The sequence below is a fragment of the Psammomys obesus genome, unplaced genomic scaffold, assembly GCF_907164565.1.
Source record: "Psammomys obesus unplaced genomic scaffold, mPsaObe1.curated_primary_1811, whole genome shotgun sequence".
In the NCBI taxonomy this organism is placed as follows: Eukaryota; Metazoa; Chordata; class Mammalia; order Rodentia; family Muridae; genus Psammomys; species Psammomys obesus.
In genome coordinates, this window is record NW_026596057.1 from 7,386,211 (window position 1) to 7,410,300 (window position 24,090).

General features: G+C 40.9%; 1 protein-coding gene across 4 annotated transcripts; it reads left to right on the forward strand.

Moving 5' to 3' along the window:
• The first annotated feature begins 714 nt into the window (after positions 1 to 714).
• LOC129689453 (dimethylaniline monooxygenase [N-oxide-forming] 4) lies at positions 715 to 23,880 on the forward strand. Of its 4 annotated transcripts, none has more exons than XM_055624674.1 (9): positions 715 to 961; positions 2,764 to 2,903; positions 4,260 to 4,448; positions 5,050 to 5,212; positions 7,471 to 7,613; positions 8,933 to 9,132; positions 18,344 to 18,696; positions 22,436 to 22,505; positions 23,179 to 23,880. In XM_055624674.1, the coding sequence occupies exons 2-9, from the start codon at positions 2,772 to 2,774 to the stop codon at positions 23,612 to 23,614; spliced, it is 1,686 nt and encodes a 561-aa protein (XP_055480649.1). In that variant the 5' UTR covers positions 715 to 961; positions 2,764 to 2,771; the 3' UTR covers positions 23,615 to 23,880. The 4 variants fall into 4 exon arrangements, with proteins under 4 accessions (XP_055480649.1, XP_055480650.1, XP_055480653.1 ...); XM_055624675.1 differs by lacking the exon at positions 715 to 961 and adding an exon at positions 1,005 to 1,113; XM_055624678.1 differs by lacking the exon at positions 715 to 961 and adding an exon at positions 1,230 to 1,249.
• The last annotated feature ends 210 nt before the right edge of the window (positions 23,881 to 24,090 follow it).

Sequence of the window (24,090 nt, forward strand, 5' to 3'; positions counted from 1 at the left end):
GGTTGTTTCCAGAGTCTGACTATTATGAATAAAGCTGCTATGAACATAGTTGAGCAAATGTCCTTATTGAATGGTGGTGCATCTTTTTGGATATATGGCCAGGAGTGGTATAGCTGCATCTTGAGGTAGCACTATTCCTATTGTCTGAGAAAGCACCAGATTGATTTCCAAAGTAGTTGTACAAGTTTGCAATGGAGGAGGGTTCCCCTTTCTCCACAACCTCTCCAGCATGTGTCATCCCGTGAGTTGTTTTTGGTTTTTTGTTTTGTTTTGTTTTGTTTTGTTTTGTTTTGTTTTTAATCTTAACCAAGGAGAATCATTCTTTGAAGGTGCGGCCTCTGGCAGGATTCCCACGCTCCAGTCAAAAAATCCGTTATCCTCCATGAATGGGCAGAACTAAAGGTACCAAGGTATCAAACTAAAAATGAAGCCATTATACTGAGATGTGTTTGGAGGATGGAGGAAGTTGATAGGGATTCGTGGACAGATATGATCATATTTCATTGAATACCTGTAAAAAAAAAAATTCTCCAAGAATAAAGACAGAATGAAATCAGATGTCACTGAGACGATGAGAGTTTGGCGCCCTCTAAAGGCAGCAATTATAGCAGCACCGCCTTCGGGTGCCTTTAGGTCTTGTCCAGCAGAGGGTGTGGGAAAGGGGCAGGGCTCCTTTCTTTCCAATCTGAAAGCTGCATTGTAAGTCCCCACGCAGCCCTCCCCTGAGACTGCATATAAGTGTCAAGTTCATATTAATAAAGCTCCCTGTTGTCAACAGCATGGCAGAAGAAGCAACTTGCTTTTGTGTTAAACTGAGACTTCCAACAAAGTCAGTGTTCTGTTTTCTTCTTAGAACAAGGCTCTGAGACTCAAACTTCCTCTTTGTGTTTCATAAGACAAACACCGCCTTTGACCTCTCACCTTTGACTTCAAGTCCTAGAATCTGCTCTATGCCTGCAAGGTAAGTGTCCCGGATATCTTTCTCTTCCCCTCCCTCCCCCTTCAATAGGAAATTTTTCTAGAAACTGCTCTTGCAGAGGGCGACTGGAGAGTGTGTTTTTCGCAGATGGCATGTGATTTGCGTCCGAAGCCTGTTGACTGAGGCTGATAGAGGTAAGGAGACAGAAAGCAGCGCCAAGTAAGAGGAGGCCATCCAAACGGAAGGCTCCGCCTCAGTCACAGGCGTGGGTGCTTCAGCGGCCCTCCTCGGACTCCGGCTGATCTTAGAACGATACAGCAGTGGGCAACGGTGAGGAGAAGGCCGGTTAGCTCTTCAGCAAATGTCAGTGTCCTAGGAATCCTAACTGATCATTCGATCTGCTAATCACCTGGGTCTTTCCAAGTCAGAATTGTTTGCTGACCTGTCAGGTATGAGGTGGGGTTTTGTTACACAAAGGTCCGAGTTCAGAAACTCGGGTCCCCTGTCTAACCAGGGAACAAAGCAGTGTTTGTCACGTTTTAGCACTCTTTAGAAACGACAGAGATGGCACACTGTGCATTTTCTTAACCCCTCAAGTTTTAATGCATAGCTTGATTGTTTGGCACTGGGTTTTGTTTAGCTCTTGTTGGATTTGGGTTTTTTGTTGTTGTTGTTTTGTTTTGTTTTGATTGTGTAGCTTTCTTCTTCTTTCTTTTTTGTGGATTTGTTTTTATTTTTTGAAATACCACTGTGGTGAGTGATGCATACATGCAGAGTTCCTCTGCTGCAGCATGTATCGATTTACCGAACACAGCTCCATTCTCCAAGCTTCGTATTGGAAAGCTAGAAAACGCTACCTCAAGTTTGGTATCATTAATGAGATTGAAAGGCTTTGTATACTTCTTGATTGATGCTATTCTTTTCTTGGATAAATTGCCCGTCCATGTCAATTTGTCCAATTGGCATTTTTTTTATTATTTTTCTTTTTTATTGAAAAGAGATTTTTTCTCATGCACATTTTCTTTTTTATTATTAATTTATAAGTTTATTTTACATATTAGGCATAGTAGTATTTTGTTTATTGCAAAATAGTTTCTCTAGATTGTTAACTATATTTTAAAAGGTTTGTTTTACAAATACACACACATACACATATGAGCATTTTTCCCGCATGTATGTCTATGAACCATGTGCATGCCAAGTTCCCAAGGAAGTCAGAATAGGCCATCAGGTCCTTTGGAACTGGAATTACAGACAAATGTGAGGCACCGTGAGTCTGCTGGGAACTAAACCCGTGTCCTCTGGAAGAACCAGTATTCTTAACCACTGAGCCATCTCTCTGGGAGAAGATTTGAAGAAGCAAAATGATAGTGAAAATAGTAATACTAATACTAATACTCATACTAATACTCATACTAAGGGGTTATACGAGTCTCATGGGGTTAATGTACTAGCTACACTCAGTCATTAAAACAACTAGACTTAACTGAGCACTTTCTAGTAACACATGTGCTTCTGAACCCTTCCAACACACACCAGCCATTTAACCTTCACAAAAACTCTGATGCTCCTCACCATCACCACCCCCATTGTACCGATGAGAAAAGCAAGGCACACAGAAAGTCACACAATTAGTAAGAGGTAAGGCCACTACTGAAAACAGCCCACTTCCAGAGCCTGCGACTGTTAACCAAGGTGTGATCCGACTCCCGCCAACAGATTAAATGAGAGAAATTATTTAACATTAGCAAGAGTTACCATTAGTAACACTGCATAGGCTGAGCCCTGAGTCCAGGGTTCTCTTGCAACACTGCCATACAAAGCTCTCCTTGACCTTCACACAGAGCACACCATGGCCAAGAAAGTTGCAGTGATTGGAGCTGGCGTGAGTGGCCTGTCCTCCATCAAGTGCTGCTTGGATGAGGACCTGGAGCCCACCTGCTTTGAGAGAACCGATGACTTCGGGGGACTATGGAAGTTCACTGTGCGTGGTTCGAATCTTCCCATCTCATAGCCGTAATCTGGTTACATGCCACTTCTGCTCACTTGTGGCAGCATTAGCCTGCCTTGGTGATCAAAACGGTAGCTCGCTGTGTCAAGCTAAATATGTGTGTGGGAGCCATGATATACGCTATGTGGGATGTAAGATGCCTGAGAAGTAGGCAAGGCATAGTCGAGGACATGAGAAACAGAGCAGACAAAGAGGGAAATCTGGCAATATCAGCACAGCCTGGAGGTTTGTGATGATTTCTGGACTCGGAAAGTCTGGCAGTAGCAAAGCGTCATCCAGCAAGCCGGACGGTGCTGGTGAATAACGAATGGATTGCATCCTGGGTGAGGATGAAGTTGGAGTAGAGTAGTTGTGACCTGACTCTCAGACACTGTTCGGATCTTATGGAAAATTCAGCGTGGGCTTCCCGTGGCCCTCCGTCAGAATACAAGGGTACACCAAACAAACAGGGAGCCCCACCTCCCTCCACACAGCCGAGAAAAGAACAGAAACCATGAAGAGGTCCTTGCGATGCAGTATGAGCAGCTCTGAGATGCAGGGCACAGTGCTGTGAGGCCCCAACACTTACCCTCAACAAACCCTTGAGTCCTGGAAGGCCTCCAGCAGACAGTAACAGGGAAAAGATAAAATTGAGAGAGAAATGGAAATTAGCCTCAGACATATGATGTTTATTGGTACCTAGCATATAGATGCTTTTGTTGTCTTGTTTTTGAGTAATAGAGACCAAGACTAGAGAATGAGTTAAGGAAAACAGGAGGAAGAGGTTACCAGCTCATGATGAATTCTTCCTGGTGGTTAATCTGGGAGGGAGGGAGAAAGGGCTAATGAGGGTGGCTAAGTTTTGTTCCTATAATTAGTGTCTGGTATTTTTAATGTTGATGGAATGAATATAATCAGTAAATATTCATAGAATAAAATGAGAAAAACTATCAAGCAGTTCCCTGGAAAAAAGCAAGGAGAGAAATGTCCAGAGTGAATGGAGGGAGTCTCTATGACAATGACAGGTGAAGAAGGAATAGCTGGCCAAGGCTCACCATGAGCCCTATGTCTATGGAATCAGTCAAGAACAATTTCATACTGTCATCAGCTTCTTTTGATGGAGCAAAGATATTGCACTTAATTATTCCCGTCCCAGAAAGGATGTCTTATCATGACAAAATGGGTAGCCAATGCTGCAGTTCCTAGAACTCTTTAAAATTACAAGTAGAATGCTAATTGCTCTGAACTCTTTCAGCTGGACAAGCATGAGCCACCAAGGCCACCAAAGTTCCTTGCCTTCTTCTTTCCTTGTTCCTTCTTTCCTTCATGCTAAATCTACCTCCACCACAGGAAACTTCCAAGGATGGGATGACCAGGGTCTACAGGTCACTAGTGACAAATGTCTGCAAGGAAATGTCATGTTACAGTGACTTCCCATTCCAGGAAGATTGCCCCAATTATATGAGCCATGAGAAATTTTGGGACTATCTCAGAGACTTTGCTGAGCACTTTGACCTCCTGAAGTATATTCAGTTTAAGGTAAGATGGTTTGGGTTGTGGAAAGTTCATGAATGGAGGCTGGCCTAGTCAGCAATCTAATGGAAATGAGATGATTAAGGAAACTTTTCTTTGATTTTTATCTTGATATGAAAAGTTTGGTAATTCTTTCCTCGCTGTTCTTTACTTACATCATTAAAATACTGAATTTCTTGATTCTACCTGTAAATGTCAAACTCTTATTTAGGATGAAACTTAAAATTTTTTTCCTGAGAATAAAATAAGAATAACTCTATTTATGAAACCCATTGGGAAGAAAGGACTACAACTCAACATAGAAATTATGCTGAAGGAAAGTTTGCTCTCCTGACTTCCTAGTGCATCAGGAATTATAGCCCATTTCCTTCTCACCAAGAAGAAAGTCCCGCCTCATCCTTCCAATGAAAGGATTCAGCTCTTCGAAATCCTGGTCCACATATGAGCACTTGTGAGACTGTACATGCTACTTAATTTCTCTAAGAAAGAAAGAAGTAGCTGGTATTTACAGACCTTGCTTATATCATGAGTTGGTCCACTTGAAATAGCAGACGGGTTATTTTACCAGTCACTGGGTGAGAGTCAAATGTTTGTCTCTTGCTCACAGACTACTGTGCTCAGTGTAACACAACATCCAGACTTCTCTGAAACTGGCCGGTGGGATGTTGTCACAGAGACAGAGGGCAAACAGGACAGAGCTGTATTCGACGCCGTCATGGTTTGTACTGGGCAGTTCCTCAGCCCTCATCTACCTCTGGAGTCCTTCCCTGGTGAGTCCATTCTACCTGAGACCCTCACTACTCTCCTGGGTTCTTCAAGAAGAAAAATGACTTGCTCGTAATTGAAAATACTTCCCCAGGCTTGTACACAGTGTTACATTGGCTTGGAAATTACATGCACAGAATTACTTTGAACGGTAAAAAAAAAAAAACAGTGTTTTGGTGTGCAGTGTGCCTATTCAGGTATTAATAGAAACGCTGTGGCTGAAGCCTTACCCGGCATGGCCACTTCAAGTGCAGCAATCAAACAAGACTTAAAATATCACACATCTGTCATTTTTCCTAAAGGCTTTAATTTGGGGGGTTGAGTTATGTAGGTCCTTTGAATCAGGACTGGCCTATGATTCAAAACCTTAAAGTGAGAGAATACAGAAGCTTGACAGGTAGTTTTTAAAGGAAACAAAACAGAGGTTATACATTTAAATGAATAAATTCACTCTTTAAAATTGCCTATTACACCTCTCAGATCAGGGTGTTTTTGAAATCCCCTTTGAAAACAGCTCAGCACATTCTTTTCAACACATTCATGACTGGCAAACCTTCATCTTTGAGGTCATAATCGGTTATTTAGAAAGCTGATAGCCATTTAAATCCAGGTGTGACAAATAAATTAGGGAAGTGAGGATTACTAAAATGTAGTGAACCTGCTTTTATTCCGTCATCAATTTTTCTGAAAGCAATTAGTAAGTAAGGTTTTGAATTTTTTTCTTTTCTTTTCTTTTTTTTTTTTTTTGTGTGTGTGTGTGTGTGTGTGTGTGTGTGTGTGTGTGTGTGTGTGTATGTGGCCATGGTATTTGCTGTGTCACGCATACATGTGTTTGTACAGGTGCCTGTGTGCAGATACACAAGGGTGGGAGGAGGTGTTGGGTGTCCTGCTCTATCACCTTCTGCCTGGTGCTTTTGAGACAAGGTCTCTCACCGACCTTCACCTAGGCCAGTAGCCAGCAAGGCCCAGAAACCACCATCTCCGCCTCCAACAGCTCCTGGCTTTCAGGCATAAATGAGGCCACATCTAGCTTTTCACATGGATCCTGGGATCCAAACTGAGATCCTCCTGCTTGCATAGCAAGCACACACTCCCAGTGAGCCAGCTCTCCAGCCCCTGAGGAACAGAAAGAAATGATAAGAATGTGAGGGATAAACCTATAGACTTCGAAAGGGAAAAATTAAATGTAAATCTTACAAAAATCTATCACAAGTAAATAGAATATCTTATTCAAAAAATATGTTTAAAAGCAGGGATCAAGTGAGAATCCAATCCGTAATTTCTCAAGGAGTGTTCTAAATGGTGCCTGGGCTTAAACCCAGGGATCGCAGTCAGATCATCAGGTTTGATGGCATGACCTTTAACCCACTGCCCCATCCATTGACTTTTCATCAGTGTTTTAATACATTGCCCTCTTTGATTAAATTTATCCCAGGCTATTTTGTTATAGCTACTCTACTATATATGAAATTGTCCTACTATATCAGATCTTTTTCCATTGGTATATGCTGATAATACTCTGTATGTTATTTTATATATGCTACTTTCATATGTTGATTTAGTATTCTGCAATTTCCCTTAATTAATCAATCTTACTGGGTTGCTTTTCAGGGTGGAATCCAAGGAGTTTTCTGTATGTAAAACCATCTTACGTGCAAACGATGAAAACTTAACTTCCTTCTTTCCGAAGTGAATGTTCTTCCTCCTCTTCGTTTTGCTGTAGCTGGGCTTTCTAGCAGCGCACTGAATGAACGGAGCAAGCTCAGGAATCTGCGCCCTGCCCCAGATGGCAGAGGAATGGTCCCCATGTTTTTCCTACTTGCTATGATGTTATCCACGGGCTTATGTTACATGAACGTTATCATTTTCGTGTCTAGTCAGTGTACATACCACAGTGCACATACAGAAGCCAGACGACAAACTGCAGAAGACATTTCTCTCCTTCCACCATGTGGTTTCTGGGAATCCAACCTAGGCTGTCGGGCTTGTTAACAAGCCCCTTTACCCACTGAGCAATCTCTCTCTCTCTCTCTCTCTCTCCAGCTCTGGACAGTACTGTTAACAAGGCTGGTTGTATGAGATATGCACTTGGGCTCACTGAATTCCTGGAAGAGTTGTTCTTCCTGCCTCTACTTCCTGCCTCCACTTCCTGTCTCTACTTCCTGCCTCAAGTGGTGATACAAGCAATGTGTCTCCCTATCGCTGTGTACTGCAGGATTAGAGCTTAAGTAGTTCAGGTCTTTCCATCCTTTCCTTCCCCCAGGAATCCATAAGTTTAAAGGACAGATCCTACACAGCCAAGAGTACAGGATTCCAGACGCCTTTCAGGGCAAGCGCCTCTTGGTGGTTGGTCTTGGAAACACTGGAGGAGACATCGCAGTGGAGCTCAGCAATACAGCAGCTCAGGTACACACTACTACTGAGTCCACTCCTATCAGCATGGGCGCTGGCTACAGAGAAACTGCCAAGACGATAAACACCTTCCCAACTGGTAAATTATGCTGTCATGATTTAAGTGGGGGAAAGTCCCAAAGCCACTCTTGGTCTGCACTTTCCAGAACTTGACTATGTCCAAAAGGCTCCAGAAAAACTATGAATGCCTACCCACAGGAATTGTTCAAAGGTGATCTTTAAGGAATGAGACCAAACTTTCCTACAGCTTTCTCCATCTCCCTGTCTTCATCTCTGGATCCTGCACACCTACAATCTTTCCCTCTCCCAACAGCCATTTCTTGCTGTTCTCTATTGAATTAGAGTCTCGCTATGTAGCCTCACCAGGCTTCAAACTCTTGCTTCGGATTCACAAACTTCGGAATTACAGGCATGTGCATTTAATACCTAGCCATCTTCCTATTACATAAACCCTCCATAATTCTGTCAAAATCCCATGTTAGAACCCAGTCAGCAGTAAGGTTGTTTGCCAAAATCTCCAACTCTCCTACTAGAAATCAGCTCTGTTCTTTGTTTTAATATAAAAGCAATCTTTCACTTGCATAGGTATGTAAGTATACATAATGATTTTAGACATTCCAAACAACTCACAAGTTAAAGATCTATTTCACATTTCATAAATTATAAGAAAATTAGTAGATTTCAAAAGAATAGATTTGTCTTTAATTTGGTTACAGTTGCTTTTCTGAACCTTTTAATTCTCTACTATTCGTATGGTTAAAAAATTGCCAGACCAAAAACCTGGAGAGCTAGCTCAGTCACACAAATAAATGATTGCCACAAAAGCACGAGGTTCAGAGGTCCATCCTCAGAGCCCACATAAAAAGCCAGCCTGTATGTACTTCTGGGAAAGCAGATCCCCGAGACTCACTGGACAGCCAGCCTGGTGTAAGAGATCCTACCTCAAAAAAAAAAAAAAAAAAAAAAGGTAGATGGCTCCTGAGAAATGACCAGAGGTTGAGCCCTGGTCTCTGCATGAATGTATACATGCATTCACACATATCTGCACTCATATGTACCACAAACACACACAAGATCTCCAGACCAACATATTATACCTACGAATATTACAATCCTATTTTCATAATTGTATAAATAATATAACGAAGATATTTAACAGAAGTCAAGGGATGTGTTTTTAGAACTATAGCAACAAGAACATATGGTCACCCGTAGATCTATGTTAGAAAAACCAAAATGTAATTTGAAGCACATCAAAGAAAATATACTCCAAAGTGATGAGCATGTGTTTATCCTTCTTCTTTCCTTTTCAGGTGTTTCTCAGCACTAGAACCGGTAGCTGGATCTTAAGCCGCCCCTGGGGTGGTGGCTACCCTTTCAATATGATGCGCGTAAGAAGATGGCATAATTTTATTAAACGAGTCCTGCCTTCACGTTTTATGAGCTGGTATCAAGAGAGGCAACTGAATAAAATGCTTAACCATGAGAATTATGGATTAAGCATTGCAAAAGGGTACTTAAGTTTTTACTTCATGGGAAAGCTTCAGATTGCTTTCACTATTTTTACAAATTCGTATAAATTTTAAGTATCAACTGAGTTCCATACATGCACGTAGCATCTACGGTTCAAAGCCAACCTCCTTTGTTTCCATCCTTCTTTTCCCCGATAGTCATTCTTCTCCACCTCTAATCGTCACTATTCTGATCTTCACTTCCACGTGCAGAAATGAATGTGCAGCACTTACCTTTTCAGTTGTATGTATTTCATGTAACATAGTCTTCAAGTCTCTCCATTTTTCTATAGATGAAAGATTCCATTTTTCTTTAGGCTGAAAATAGTCTGGGTTGTATGTGTGTGTGTGTGAGAGAGAGAAAAAATTTTATCCATTTATTCGTGCATTTGTTGTTGAGCATTGAGGCTGACTCTGTACCTTAGCTAATGTGAATAATTCCACAGTTAAAATGGGCATGCAGATATCTCTTTGGAATGCTAATTCTATTACTTTTGAATCTATTCCCAGAAGTGAGATAGACAGATCATATGGTAGTTCTAGTCCTAATTTTTTGTTGTTTGGTTAGTTGGGGTTGTTGTTGTTGTTGTTATTGTTGTTGTTGTTTTATGGTATTCTCCATATTGGCTGAACTAATTTACATTCCCACCAAGAGTACAAAGATTCCTCTTTTTCTATTCCTTCACCCACATTTTCCTTTTAGAAAAAAAATAGCCATACTAACTGGAGTGAGACAGTATCTTGTTGCCTTTCTGATTTGGATCCCTGATGGAAATTTTTAAGTCAACAATTCTCATTCTGTACTATTCAGAACTCTATATATTCAATACCTACAGTTTCTCCTGTTATAAACTTATTTCCTTAAGACATTGTCCATCAATTTCTACAGCAGTTCTTGAAATGGGCATATTCTCTGTCCGGTAACAAAAGTAGTAAAGTCACAATGCTAGAATAAAATAAAGGATGAAAACTTTTATGTCTGGTATGAAAGGAAGTGTAAGTTGGCTTTGGGACAACTTGAGACTGCTACCATCCAGAAATACAGTGCTGGCAGCATCAGCAAGTACAGACTGCTGTCTCTCACTACCTGGAATAATAAATGTCTAGTCTGACTGTGAAAAGGGTATAAATTCCTAACATGAGTATCTAAAATAATATATCTTACTATACTATTGTATAAAATTATATATTGAAATGAAAAAAAAAAACTTTGAACTTCATGTTATGTCATTAGGTGTGGTTTTAATATATGCCTGAATCAAACATTCTTTTTTTAATTTATTTTTTTTATTAATTACGGTTTATTCACTTTATATCCCAGCTGTAGAACCTTCCTCCATCCCCTCCCTCATCTCCTCCCATGACCTTCCCCCTGTCCACTTATAGGGGAGGTCCTCCTCCCCTTCCATTTGAACCTAGTCTATATCAGGTCTCATCAGGACTGGCTGCATTGTCTTCCTCTGTGGCCTGGTAAGGCTGCTTGCCTCTCAGGGGGAGGTGATCAAAGAACCAGCCATTAAGTTCATGTCAAAGCTCACCTCTCAGGGGGAGGTGATCAAAGAGCCAGCCACTAAGTTCATGTCAAAGATAGTCCCTGTTCCCCTTACTAGGGAAACCAGAGACTGAGCTGCCATGGGCTACATCTGTGCAGGGGTTCTAGGTTATCTCCATGCATGGTCCTTGGGAGGAGTATCATTCTCAGAAATGACCCCTGGGCCCAGATTTTTTGGTTCTGTTGCTCTCCTTGTAGAGCTCCTGTTCTCTCCAGGTCTTTCTATCTCCACCTTCTTTCATAAGCTTCCTTGCACTGTGCCCAAATTTTAGCTATAAGTCCCAGCATCTGCTTTGATACCGTGCTGGGTAGAGTCTTTCAGAGGCCCTCTGTGGTAGGCTCCTGTCCTGTTCCCTGTTTTCTCCCTCTTCCACTGTCCATCCCATTTGCCTTTCTAACTGAGGATTGATCATCTTACCCAGGGTCCTCCTTCTTGCTTAGCTTCTGTAAGGTGTACAGATTTTAGTGTTTTTATCCTATATTATATGACTAATATCCACTATAAGTGAGTATATACCATCTGTGTCTTTCTGCTTCTGGGATACCTCACTCAAGATGATCTTTTCTAGTTCTCACCATTTGCCTGCAAATTTCATGATGTCCTTGTTTTTAATTGCTGAGTAGTATTCCATTGTGTAAATGTACCACAATTTCTGTATCCATTCCTCAACGGAGGGACATCTGGATTGTTTCCAGATTCTGGCTATTATGAATAAAGCTGCTATGAACATGGTTGTGCAAATATCCTTATTGTATACTTGAGCATCTTTTGGTTATATGCCTAGGAGTGGTATAGCTGGATCTTGAGGTAGCACTATTCCTAATTTTCTGAAGAAGCACCATATTGATTTCCAAAGTGGTTGTTCAGTTTATATTCCTACCAGCAATGGAGGAGGGTTTCTCTTTCTCCACATCCTTTCCAGCATGTACTGTCACTTGAGTTTTTGATCTTAGCCATTCTAGTGGATGTAAGGTGAAATCTCAGGGTCATTTTGATTTCCATTTCCCTGATGACTAAGGACATTGAGCATTTCTTTAAGTGTTTCTCTGCCATTCAATATTCCTCTATTGAGAATTCTGTTTAGCTCTATACGCCATTTTTAAATTGGATTACTTGATTTGTTGCTGTTTAAATTCTTGAGTTCTTTATATATTCTAGATATTAGCCCTCTGTCAGATATAGGGTTGGTGAAGATCCTTTCCCAGTCTGTAGGCTGTCATTTTGTTCTGATGACAGTGTCCTTTGCTTTACAAAAGCTTTTCAGTCTCATGAGGTCCCATTTATTGATTGTTGCTCCTAGAGTCTGTGCTGTTGGTGTTCTCTTCAGGAATTTGTCTCCTGTGCCAATGAGTTCAAGGCTGTTCCCTACTTTTTCTTCTAAGCGGTTTAGTGTGTCTGGTTTTATGTTGAGGTCTTTGATCCACTTGGACTTTAGTTTTGTGAAGAGTGATAAATATGGATCTATTTGCATTTTTCTACATGTAGACATCTAGTTAGATCAGCACCATTTGTTGAAGATGCTGTCTTTTCTTTCCATTGTATGGTTTTGGCTTCTTTGTCAAAAATGTCTGTATATCTGTATATCCATAGGTATATGGGTTTATTTCTGGGTCTTCTATTCAATTCCTTTGATCTACCATTCTGTTTCTAAGCCAGTACCATTACTATTATTACTATTACTCTGTAGTTTTTGTTACTATTGCTCTGTAGTACAGCTTGATATCAGGGACGGAGATACCTCCATATGATCTGTTGTACAGGATTGTTTTAGCAATTCTGGGGGTTTTGTTTTTCCATATGAAATTGAGAATTTTTTTCAAGGTCTGTAAAAAATTGTGTTGGTATTTTGATGGGAATTGCATTGAATCTGTAGATTGCTCTTTGCAGGATAATCATTTTCAATATGTTAATCCTACCGATTCATGAGCATGGGAAATCTTTCCATCTTCTGATATCTTTTTCAATTTCTTTCTTAAGAGACTTGAAGTTTTTTCCAAACAGATCTTTCACTTGCTTGGTTAGAGTGACACCAAGGTACTTTATGTTATTAGTGGCTATTGTGAAAGGTGTCATTTCCCTAATTTCTTTCTCAGCCCTTTTGTCTTTCGTATACAGGAGGGCTACTGATTTTTTGAGTTGATTTTGTATCTAGCCACTTTGCTGAAGGTGTTTATCAGCTGAAGGAGTTCTCTGGTTGAATTTTTGGAATCACTTATATATATTATCATATCATCTGAAAATAGTGATACTTTGACTTCTTCCTTTCCGATTAGTATCCCCTTGATTTCCTTTAGTTGTCTTATTGCTCTAGCTAGGACTTCAAGTACTATGTTGAAGAGATATGGAAAGAGTAGGAAGCCTTGCCTTGCCCCTGATTTCAGTGGGATTGATTTAAGTTTCTCTCCATTGAGTTTGATGTTGGCTATAGGCTTGCTGTATGTTATCTTTACTATGTTTAGGTATGTGCCTTGTATCTCTGATCTCTCCAAGACTTTAAACATGAATGGGTGTTGAATTTTTTCAAATGTTTTTCTGCATCTAAGGAGATGACCATGTGATTTTTCTCCTTCAGTTTGTTTATATGGTAGATTACATTAATGGATTTCCATATACTGAACCACCCCTGCATGACTGGGATGGATGAAGCCTGCTTGGTCATGGTGGATGATATCCTTTATGGGCTCTTGGATTCGGTTTGCAAGTATTTTATTGAGTATTTTTGCATCAATGTTGATGAGAGATAAGTTTGAAGTTCTCTTTTTTGTTGGGTCTTTTTAGGTATCAAGGTGACTGTGGCTTCATAGAATGAGTTTGGTAATGTTCCTTCTGTTTCTAGTTTGTGGAATAGTTTGAAGAGAATTGGAGTTAGCTCTTTTTTGAAGGTTTGGTAGAATTCTGTGCTGAAACCATTTGGCCCTGGGCTTTTTTTTTTTTTTTTTTTTTTTTTTTTTTTTTTTTTTTTTTTTTTGGAAGTGAGACTTTTGATGACTTTCTATTTCCTTGGGGGATATAGGACTATTTAATCTATTTACCTGATCTTGGTTTAATTTTGGTAAATGGAATCTATCAAGAAAATTGTCCATTTCATTTAGATTTTCAAATTTTGTGGCATATAGGCTTTTGTAGTAAGATATAATGATTAGTTGGATTTCCTCAGTGTTTGTTCATTTCTGATCTTGCTGATTTGGATAGTTTCTCTCTGCATTTTAGTTAGTTTGGCTAAGGGTTTGTCTATCTTGTTGATTTTCTCAAAGAACCAGCTCTTGGTCTCATTGATTCTTTGAATTGTTTTCTTTGTTTCTAATTTATTGATTTCAGCTCTGAGTTTGATTATTTCCAATCATCTATTCCTCTTGGGTGTGTCTGCTTCTCCCCCCACCCCCCAGGGCTTCTAGGTGTTCTGTTAAGTTGCTTGTATGAGAAGTCTCAAATGTCTTTCTGAAGGAACTTAGTGCTATGAGCTTTCCTCTTAGCACTGTTTTCATTGTGTCCCACAAGTTTGGGTAAGTTGTGCCTTCATTTTCATTGAATTTTAGGAAGTCTCTAATTTCTTTTTTTATGTCTTCCCTGACCAAGTTGTCATTGAGTAGAAAGTTGTTCAGTTTCCATGTGTATGTAGGCTTTTTGTTATTTCTGTTGTTGTTGAGGTCTAGTTTTAAGCCATGGTGGTCTGATATGATACAAGGGATTATTTCAATCTTCTTGTATCTGCTGAGGCTTGCTTTGTGTCCGACTACTATATGGTCAATTTTGGAGAAGGTTCTGAGGGGTGCTGAAAAGAAAGTATACTCTTTTGACTTTGGGTGAAAAGTTCTGTAGACATGTACTAGGTCATTTTGATTTAGGACCTCTGTAAGTGTCATTATTTCCCTAGTTAGCGTCTGTCTAAATGATCTGTCCCTTGGTGAGAGTGGAGTGTTGAAGTCTCCCACTGTAAAGGTGTTGGGATTCATGTGTGATTTAAGCTTTAATAATGTTTCATTTACAAATGCAGTTGCTCTTGTATTTGGGGCATAGATGTTCAGGATTGTGATGTCCTCCTGGTGGATTTTTCCTTTGATGAGAATGAAGTGTCCCTCCTCATCTTTTTGATTGATTTTGTTTAAAAATCTATTTTATTAGATATTAGGATAGCTACCCCAGCTTGTTTTCTGGGTCTGTTTGCTTGACAAATATTTTTGTAGCCCTTTACTCTGAGGTAATGTTTATCTTTGTTGCAGAGGTGTGTTTCTTGGATGCAGCAGAATGTTGGATCCTGTTTCTACAGCCATTCTATTAGTCTGTGTCTTTTGATTAGAGAGTTGAGTCCATTGATGTTGATAGATAATAGTGACCAATGAATGTTAGTTCCTTTTATTGTGGAACTGGTGTTGTTACTGTGTTTCAATGCTTGTTTTCTTTTAATTTTTGTTGTGAAGTTATCCGTATCCTATGTTTTCTTGGGTGTAGTTAATTTCATTGGATTGGAGTTTTCCTTCTAGTATCTTCTATAGGGCTTGGTTGCTGTGTAGATATTGTTTAAGTTTAGTTTTTTCATGGAATGCTTTGTTTTCTCCATGTATGTTGATTGAAAGCTTTGCTGGGTATTGTAATCTGGGTTGGGATCTGTGGTCTCTTAGAGTCTGCATGACATCTTCCCAGGCCCTTCAGGCTTTCATTGTTTCTGTTGCGAAGTCTGGTGTGATTCTGATAGGTCTACCTTGGTATGCTACTTGGCCTTTATCCCTTGCTGCTTTTAGCATTTTTTTCTTTGTTTTGTAGATTTAGTGTTTTGACTGTTATGTGATGTGAGGAGTTTATTTTCTGGTCTAGTCTATTTGGTATTTGGTAGGTCTCTTGTATGTTTGTGGACAGCTCTTTCTTTAAATTGGAGAAATTTTCTTCTATGATTTTCTTGAAAATATTTTCCAGTCCTTGGAGCCTGGAATCCTCTTTTTCATTGATTCCTATTATTCTTAGATTATGTCTTTTCTTTTCTTTTTTTTATTGGTTGCTGGGAATTGAACTCAGGACCTCTGGAAGAACAGACAGGGCTCTTGACCTCTGAGCCATCTCTCCAGCCCCAGATTACATCTTTTCATGGTGTCCTTTGTTTCTTGGATGTTTTGTGTTTGGAACTTTTCCAATTTTACTTTTTCTGTGAGAGATATACCAATTTCTGCAATTGTATCTTCATAGCCTATCTCTTATATTCTGTTGGTGATGCTTATGTTTGTGGTTCCTGATTTTTTTTCTCTAAGTTCTCCAGCTCCAGGGTTTTCTCTTTTTGTGTTTTCTTTATTGATTCTAATTCTGTTTTCATGTCTTGCACCATTTCCTTTATTTGTTTGAGTGTGGATTCCTGTCTTTCCATGATGGCCTCTATTTTGTTGTTGTTCATTTCCTCTCTCTATGCCATTACTTGTGCCTCTACTTGTGCCTCTATTTGTTTGGCTGTATTGCCTGTATTTTTTTTGAGAGCTTTATTCGTTTCCTCTCAATATGCCCTACTTGTGCCTCTATTTCTTTGGCTGCATTTGTCTGTACTTCTTTGAGAGCTTTGTTTCCTTTTTATGTGCCTCTAATAGCCGGATAAGCATAGATTTGAGATAATTTTCCTGTGTTTCTGATGAATTAGCAAATCCATTGATGGGGGGGGGTTTGCTGGTGAAGCCATGATGTCTAAATTTTAGTTGGATGTGTTCTTACATGGACCTCTAGCCATCTGCTTATCTGTACCCTTCACTGTTTGTTCCTGGAGTCTGTACTTTAGACTGTGTCCATCTGTCTCAGGGTCTGGTGTATTCTTCAGGAAGATGAGAGAGGTCTACCGGTTTGAGAGTGGATGCTGGTGTTTCAGCTGTAGCTAAGAGAGGAAGGTCGCAGGCACATGTGCGCAAGCGCAGGTGTGGGCATGGAAGTGTGCATTGATGGACAAGGTGCTAGAGCCTGTAGATGCCTGAAAGGGTGGAGCTCAAGCACAGGAGAGGTGCAGGTGCTGGTGCTGGTGCAGGCGCAATGCGCATGTGCAGGTGTCCTGAATACCTCAGTGGCCTACAAGCCTGTCATACTGTCCTCCTGGTATTCAGATATGTCTGGGCTCCAGGAATTGTTTGCCTGGACTCCACTGAGAGACCTGCAGGACAGGGGCTTCAGTGTTGAGAATGCTGTCCCAAGGATCCCTATGTTGCCCACAGCAGGGGTTTGGACGGGAGGGATCTGATGTCTGGCTGCTAGCCAGATCTGGATTCTGGATTTGGGGTTCTGCATGCACTCCCTTGAAGGCACACTCACTTGCTGCAGGCCCAATCGGAAAGTACAGGGGTTACCCTGTTCTTTACTCTCAGATTTGTGCCCACAGAGTGTAGGAGATCTGTCAGCTCAATAGTGTCCACTGTTTGGCCTCCAGTCAGGGAGAGCCGTACTTGGGGTAGCCTCCTCTGCTGTCTCAGTCACAAAGCAAGAAAGCTCCTGCTTGAGCTAGCTGCTGCCCACTGTAGCTGCAGACCCGGGAGCCTGTACAGCTGCCCACTGTAGCACAGATCTGGAAGGCCCTTCTCTGCCATCTCAGTCACTGAGTGCAGTGCTTGGGCTGAGCAGGAATGTCCTGCTTGGGGCAAGAGGAAGTGCAGAAGGGTTGAATATTTGCCACTCTCAGTCCCTGGAGACGTTCATGGGTGACCTGGATCCAAACACTCCCAGCTAACAGGTGGTCTCCGCCCAGAAAGTCTCAATGTCCATGTTCTGGCTTCAGCCACTCCTCCACTCACCAGTTTCGGAGTTTCAGCTCCTGTTCCCCTCAGATACGGTACACACTGGCCGCCACCATCTTGCACTGCCCCCTAACCCGTCAAATATCCTTTAGCAACATCTACTTTAATGTATAAGAAAAACAAAGGGCAGAGATGATGGTGACGTGACCTGTTAGTTTTATAAAGGCCATATGTCTGATGAGATTGTGTAATGATAAAAAACAGCCATTCATGTAAATAGATTAATAGTTTTTATCTTTAGACAAATAGTTTCTTACTGGTTTCCTCTTGACCTCATTGATTTCTGTGGACCTGGGTGTTATAGAACCCCAAATTGATCCCAAATGGTTAGTTGTCTATTCTATCCTTATACTTTAAGCATTGCTGTACTTGGGATATAGCTCAGTGGTAAACTACTTGCCTAGCATGTGCTTGGTCCTTGGTTCAATCTTCAAACTGGAAAAGGAAAAAAAAAGAAGAAGAAGAAGAAGAAGAAACAAAATAAAATCACTGCCCTAAAAAAATGAATTCTGATGGATAGAGTTATAGGTCAAGCATTGGTGAGGCTGCTTGTGCGTAAAGGCACCTGACACCAAGCTTGGGAACCTGAGTCCAGTCTGCAGAACATGTAGAGGAAAGAAAGAACTGGCCCCTATCATCTATCTATCTTCCTCAGTGCAATATTTTTTAAAGGGAATTGTAAATCAAATCAGAAAAGAGTCATTTTCCACATGCCTTCTATGGGAAGGAGGGAGGCAGCAAGTTATAAAAACAGAGACTGTTTACCAGGTTACCAACTTCAAATTTAGACACTGGTCAACTCACTTCCTTGATATGGCAAATAATCAAATTTGACTGACTAAAGAAATCATTTGCTAAAGTCTCTTGTAGGTAATTATAGTGAATATATATATTTTCCTCTGTTAAAGGAAAACACCAAAATTTATTGTGAATGATGAGCTACCAAACTGCATCCTCTGTGGGAAAATCACCATGAAAACCAGCGTGAAGGATTTTACAGAGTCCTCTATCATCTTTGAAGATGGGACAATGGAAGCCAACATTGACGTAGTGATCTTCACGACAGGATATGAATTTTCTTTTCCCTTCTTTGAAGAACCTCTCAAAAGCCTTTGTACAAAAAAGATGGTCCTATACAAGCGAGTCTTTCCCCCAAATTTGGAGAGAACAACATTAGCCATCATTGGCCTGATCCGCTTCAATGGGTCTATCTTAGTGGGCACAGAGCTCCAAGCACGGTGGGCCACGAGAGTATTCAAAGGTATGTTAGCTCTATTTAAATACAAACGCCATCAACTGAATCTCAAAATTAGTGCATGCATTTACCTAAAGTCAAACGGACATGAGCTAAAGTAATATAAAATACGAGGAGCAGACTTAATGAGCAATTAATCATATATATACATGTATGTATATATACATATATATACATGTATGTATATATACATATATATACATGTATGTATATATACATATATATATGTATGTATATATACATATATACATGTATGTATATATACATATATATACATGTATGTATATATACATATATATACATGTATGTATATATATATATGTATATATGTGTGTGGCATCATAAGAGATGTTCATATGTTTCATTCCATCTGATTGAGGGCAGGCTGTGCTGATGCTGTGGATGTGATAAAGTTACACAACAGAATTGATCAAGTGTTTTTACACTTAAAGTTCCCATTCTACTCTAATTCAGTCTTTCCATTTGTAGTAAAAGCAGAAGTTTATATTGCCTCCAAAGAATGATATTGAGATAATGTGAATAAAACTGAGATCTTAAGAGAGTAGCAAACTGTCAGCTGTGGTGGGGCAAAGACCCCTGCTCTACATGAAGCCCACAGCCTGAGTTGATCCCTAAATCCCAGGGACCTCCACTCAGGGAAAGCAAGATCCTTGGCTTCACCACAGAATTTCAGGATGAGCCAGTATGAAGCAGGCCTGGAGTTTATTAAACAGGGATCTTGGAGACACGGTAAGACACATCTTGGCTTCTCAGAAAAGTGTCTTGGCAGAGGAGTCTGTATGAGCCCAGAGGGTGGGACCTAGAATTCCAGCTGATAAAAGTTCCAGGTCTGAAGGCCAATGGGATGTTTTAACTGTCTTGTCTTTAATCTTCCCAGAAAATATCTAAGAAAGGAGGAAAGCCGTACTTCAAAATAATGTAGGTTTAGGCCTTAAAGCATTTTGCTATTTCAACATTCATTTCTATCTTAAAGGAATATTGTCTCTATGTGAGCATCTTTCATAACTGTTAATTGTCCTGGAATTCTTGATTCTCATTTGGTGAGAGGCTTCAATCAGACTCCAGTCCTCATAACTTTCCCTGTCTTTCTATCCTGCCCCATAACTGTTAACACATACTTATAAAAACATTTGACCCTGGGCAGTACACCATGTGAGTTATCATTTTAAGCAGCTAAAGGTTCTGGAGATGCAGCTAGTGGGGTCTAACCCCAACATTGACATTCATTAGCTTTGTAAAGATCTTTTCAGATCTCTGGTCCTTCAACCATATGATATTTTTGTCAAACATTTTTTTAATGGATACTTTCTACAAATCAGTTAGCAGAGTACTTGACACACCATGAGAGCCCACTAAATAATAACTGCTGCTCTTAACTGTTGGCATCATACCATGCCAGTTAGGTTAGCTGGAGTTTTAAAGAACTGCAGCTGTGCTGTTTTTTAAGTATAAACAGCATTCACATTTGGGCCAAACAGGTTATCCTTAATAAATAAAAAACAATCACTAGTAATCTCATGCTGTGATTGCAATAGACACAACCTTACTTGAAAACCTATGCTTGAGGCTGAAGAGATGGGTCAGTAAAGAACTTTATTTTCTCGCCAAGAACATAGGTTCAGGTCACAGCACCTATATGGCAGCTTACAACCAATTTCAAGGGATCCTGCACATACCTGTAGGCAATACACTCATATACATAAAATAATAAATATTTTTAAAGCAGTATATGCTCTCTAAGTCACTATTCAACCCATATGTATTTATTTGGTTATTTATATGAGTCTGTTTAATACATGTTTTGTAGGACCTTGCACATGCCAGGCAAATACTCTACCCCTAAGCTACATTCTCAGCCTTTTCTTTTTTTTTTCTCTATCCTTCTTCTCTTCCTCCTCCTCTTCTTCCTTCTTTTTCTCCTTCTCCTTTTCTGAGACAGGCTTCTACTGAAATTTTCAAGCTGACCGTGAGCTTGTGGTCCTCCTGCTTCAGTCTCCTGAGCAACTCAAATTACAGGCCTGCACCACAAAGCCCAACTGCGAACATGCTATTTGAATGGGATAAGGCAAGCTTAGATCTTTATACTGCAGGGAAATAATCTCAAGATTTCATTAAATTATTAAGAATTTGTATTTCTTTGAAGCCAACTAAAGTGCTTTCACAGCACTATCCAATTACACTAAAACCACAGAAGACTCTTAATATTCTTGTTGTTTGTGTATAATGAGCTGTAAAACGCTTATTAAAATGATACACAGCTGGCAAGACACAGCAAAATTGGTTCAGAGCGTATAAGTAATTGCATGGTCCAACGGAGAGCTTCCAAGAGGCACTTCAGCAACCAGAGTCTTGCTAGCTTTTAACAAGTTAACAAAGCCCTGGCAGAGAACATGGCACAGAGTTGCTCAGACCTCCCTCTGAGAGTAATGAACCATACCCTAGTGCCTCTTGGTACCAGGCCTAGCAGGACTGACCAGAAGAGGTCAGGGGACAGGACAGATTATCATGGTCACAAGTAGCCTGAGGCAAATAAGGGAGACTTTGAGTAGGGGTGGGAAGGAAGGTTCAAATAAAGTAAGTAAGGGTAAAGCTGCAGAAAACCAAAGGGCCAGAATGAGATTTTAGATATGCTGCAAGCTGGGCTACTAGAGAGAAGGGTTAAAGTCCATGATGATAGGTTAAAATCTGGCTTAGAAGTAAAAAGAGCAGGGACAGAGGTCAAGGTCTGAGACTGTCCTAAGAAGGAGGTTTGTCACTGCTCTAGAGGCAGTGGGACTCTGGGAGAATGGAACTGATAAATAAGTCAGACTAAAGTCTTATCCAATAGCCAACTTTATTCAAAGCCTCAGACAGTTTATACTGTGAGTGCTTAAAAAAAAAAAGTTGAATGAGTAAAATTCTCATGAGTTCAAGCTGTATACAATGACAAGAAAAAGCTGCATGTGAAAAAAAAAAGACATGTTTTTCCATAGAGGCATAGAAAGAATAGTTTAAAGATTTACTTGAATGACAGCAGCAAACAATAATGAGTCACCTGAAGTAAACTCACTCCTATCCACTACACCTGCGAGGGGCACAAAACTGCATTCCGGAAACAATTCCATGTTTTGAAGAATCTGAGGTCACCAGACTAGGAGCGTTCTTATAGGCGCTCAGTTTTCTTTTCACTCACCTCCTTTTCTGGACTGAGTTCCAACAGAGGTGATCCTCACAACACACACACACACACACAGAGAGAGAGAGAGAGAGAGAGAGAGAGAGAGAGAGAGAGCTCCTGTTTGAGGCCAAGACTGACCACACAGGAGACTTCCTGATAACAAAACTAAAAATGTGTCCCAAAAGTGAACAGCAAGTGGTTTTAACACACAGGAACATACGCAAATATCGTGCAGGAATGTTACACAATACACATAGCACTGAGAGAGGCGGAAGCTTTGACAGTGGATGTGGCAACTGGGGAGAAGGCATCAAATCTGCTGGAGCAAAGGTGATGTCCACTGCGAGTGGCTCAGGTTGGGGGATGGGCCACAGGGCACCTGTGTGAGACTCCAGCGATGAGGTTCCCTGGTTGATGGGATTTTACCTCCAGGAAGTTCTTTGCCATTGTTCTGCAGTTCCTACGGTCTGAGGCTGGAGCAGACGGAGGCCAGAAATGAGAGTGATGGAGAACTTAAGGAGAAGAAAAGCTAACATGGTTACTGTTTGCTTCCCCTGTTCCTCACAGGACTCTGTGACATACCTCCGTCCCAGAAACTGATGGCCGAAGTCACTAAAAAGGAACAGCTCATTAAAAGGTATGAGCTCATTAAAAGGTATAAAGCTGGCTCTAGGGGATCGTTAGTAAGTCCTATTCAACTACCTGGGACTTAGGAACCTGACCCTGCCTTCCTGCCTCACCTTCACATGATCCCAGGAAATCCGTTCTGTGTGTATTTACTTCCCACTCACAGGCTGGGCTTTGTCTATATTTGCTTCTCTATCATCTTCCCCCTTAAACCTGATAAGCCCCCAAATTAGCTCTCACCCCTAGACAGCCTCATGCTGGCCCATAGCTTAAGTATCATCATATAATTGATTACTCAGGTAATCCTCCTGCCTCAGCCTCCCAGGTAGCTGGGATTATTCATTTCCCTGTCCACATATGAAATGCTTTCTGCTCCTGTTCATTCATCAACAACATCTTAATCAGACAGTCCAGGTTTTAGCCTCCTGGCATGCACAAACACCAAAAGCTATTTTCTCAATGTTTCTCTTTCTACCTCCTACAACAAATAATTTGCCCTCAAAGCCATGCTTCCTAAATAAACTCCCCTTGCTATTTCTTCCCAACATAGAAGAGCATTCCCAAAGTAATGTTTGATCCTAATACAGCAGTAACAAAATAACAGGGTGGGGAGTAAGTCTTATAACCAGGGAAATGCAGGACGGGGTTGGTTAATGGATGTTATTTCCCCTTTTTGCCCGTAGGGGTAAAATTAAAGACACCAGTGAAGACACTCTTGACTTCATTTCCTACATGGATGAGCTCGCTCAGTGCATAGGCTCAAAGCCCAACATTCCGCTTCTGTTCATTAAGGACCCAAGACTAGCTTGCCATGTTTTCTTTGGACCGTGTACCCCTTATCAATACCGCCTAGTGGGCCCTGGAAAATGGGATGGAGCCAGAAATGCCATCCTGACCCAGTGGGACAGGACCATGAAGCCGTTAAAAACTCGAATTGTTCCTAAGTCCCCTGAGCCTGCCTCCCTGTCACGCTGCTTAAAAGCTTGGGGGGCACCTGTCCTCCTCGCCTCTCTTATACTTCTCTGTAAATCTTCACGTTTTCTTAAATTGGTGCAAGAGAAGCTACAAGGAAGAGTTTTCCCTTACCGCATTCTATGGGACGTCCCCCAGAATTCATGAGTCAGTCTCCAGCCATGGAGAAAGTATCTGGGGCACCCTTGTAAACAGACTGGTGCTGCTCTCAAGTACTGGATCATTCTCCATAGGGTGGTGGTCACAAAGCAAAGCTGCCTCTTATTTCATCACTTTTTCTGAGTACTTATTTCCCCTTCGACCTTTCTGCCATGCGATGACATAGTGGAAGCCTCTCACCAGAAGCTGCCACTGTGTCCTTGAACCCTCCAGCCTCCAGAACCACGAACAAAATAAACTTCTATTTCACCCTTCTCAAGGACTTTGTTGCAGTGATGGGAAATGATCTGAGGGGCCCTGTTACCGATTGCTGCACATTAATGGGACTGTTTGTGACACCTGCTTCAAGTCATGGCCTCTCCATCTCAAGTGTCTTGCGCATGCCTCCTCTCTTTCCCGTAGTATCTTCCAAGTTCAGGTCCAGTCATACCTTACCCAAATTCCTGGATTTTCAACTTTGGTCT

Coding starts and splice junctions, on each gene's coding strand:
- LOC129689453 (XM_055624674.1), top strand. CDS start 2,772: ATGGCCAAGAAAGTTGCAGTGATTGGAGCTGGCGTGAGTGGCCTGTCC. Junction 4,449..5,049: donor TGAAGTATATTCAGTTTAAG/GTAAGATGGTTT, acceptor TCTTGCTCACAG/ACTACTGTGCTCAGTGTAAC. Junction 22,506..23,178: donor AAGGAACAGCTCATTAAAAG/GTATGAGCTCAT, acceptor TTTTGCCCGTAG/GGGTAAAATTAAAGACACCA.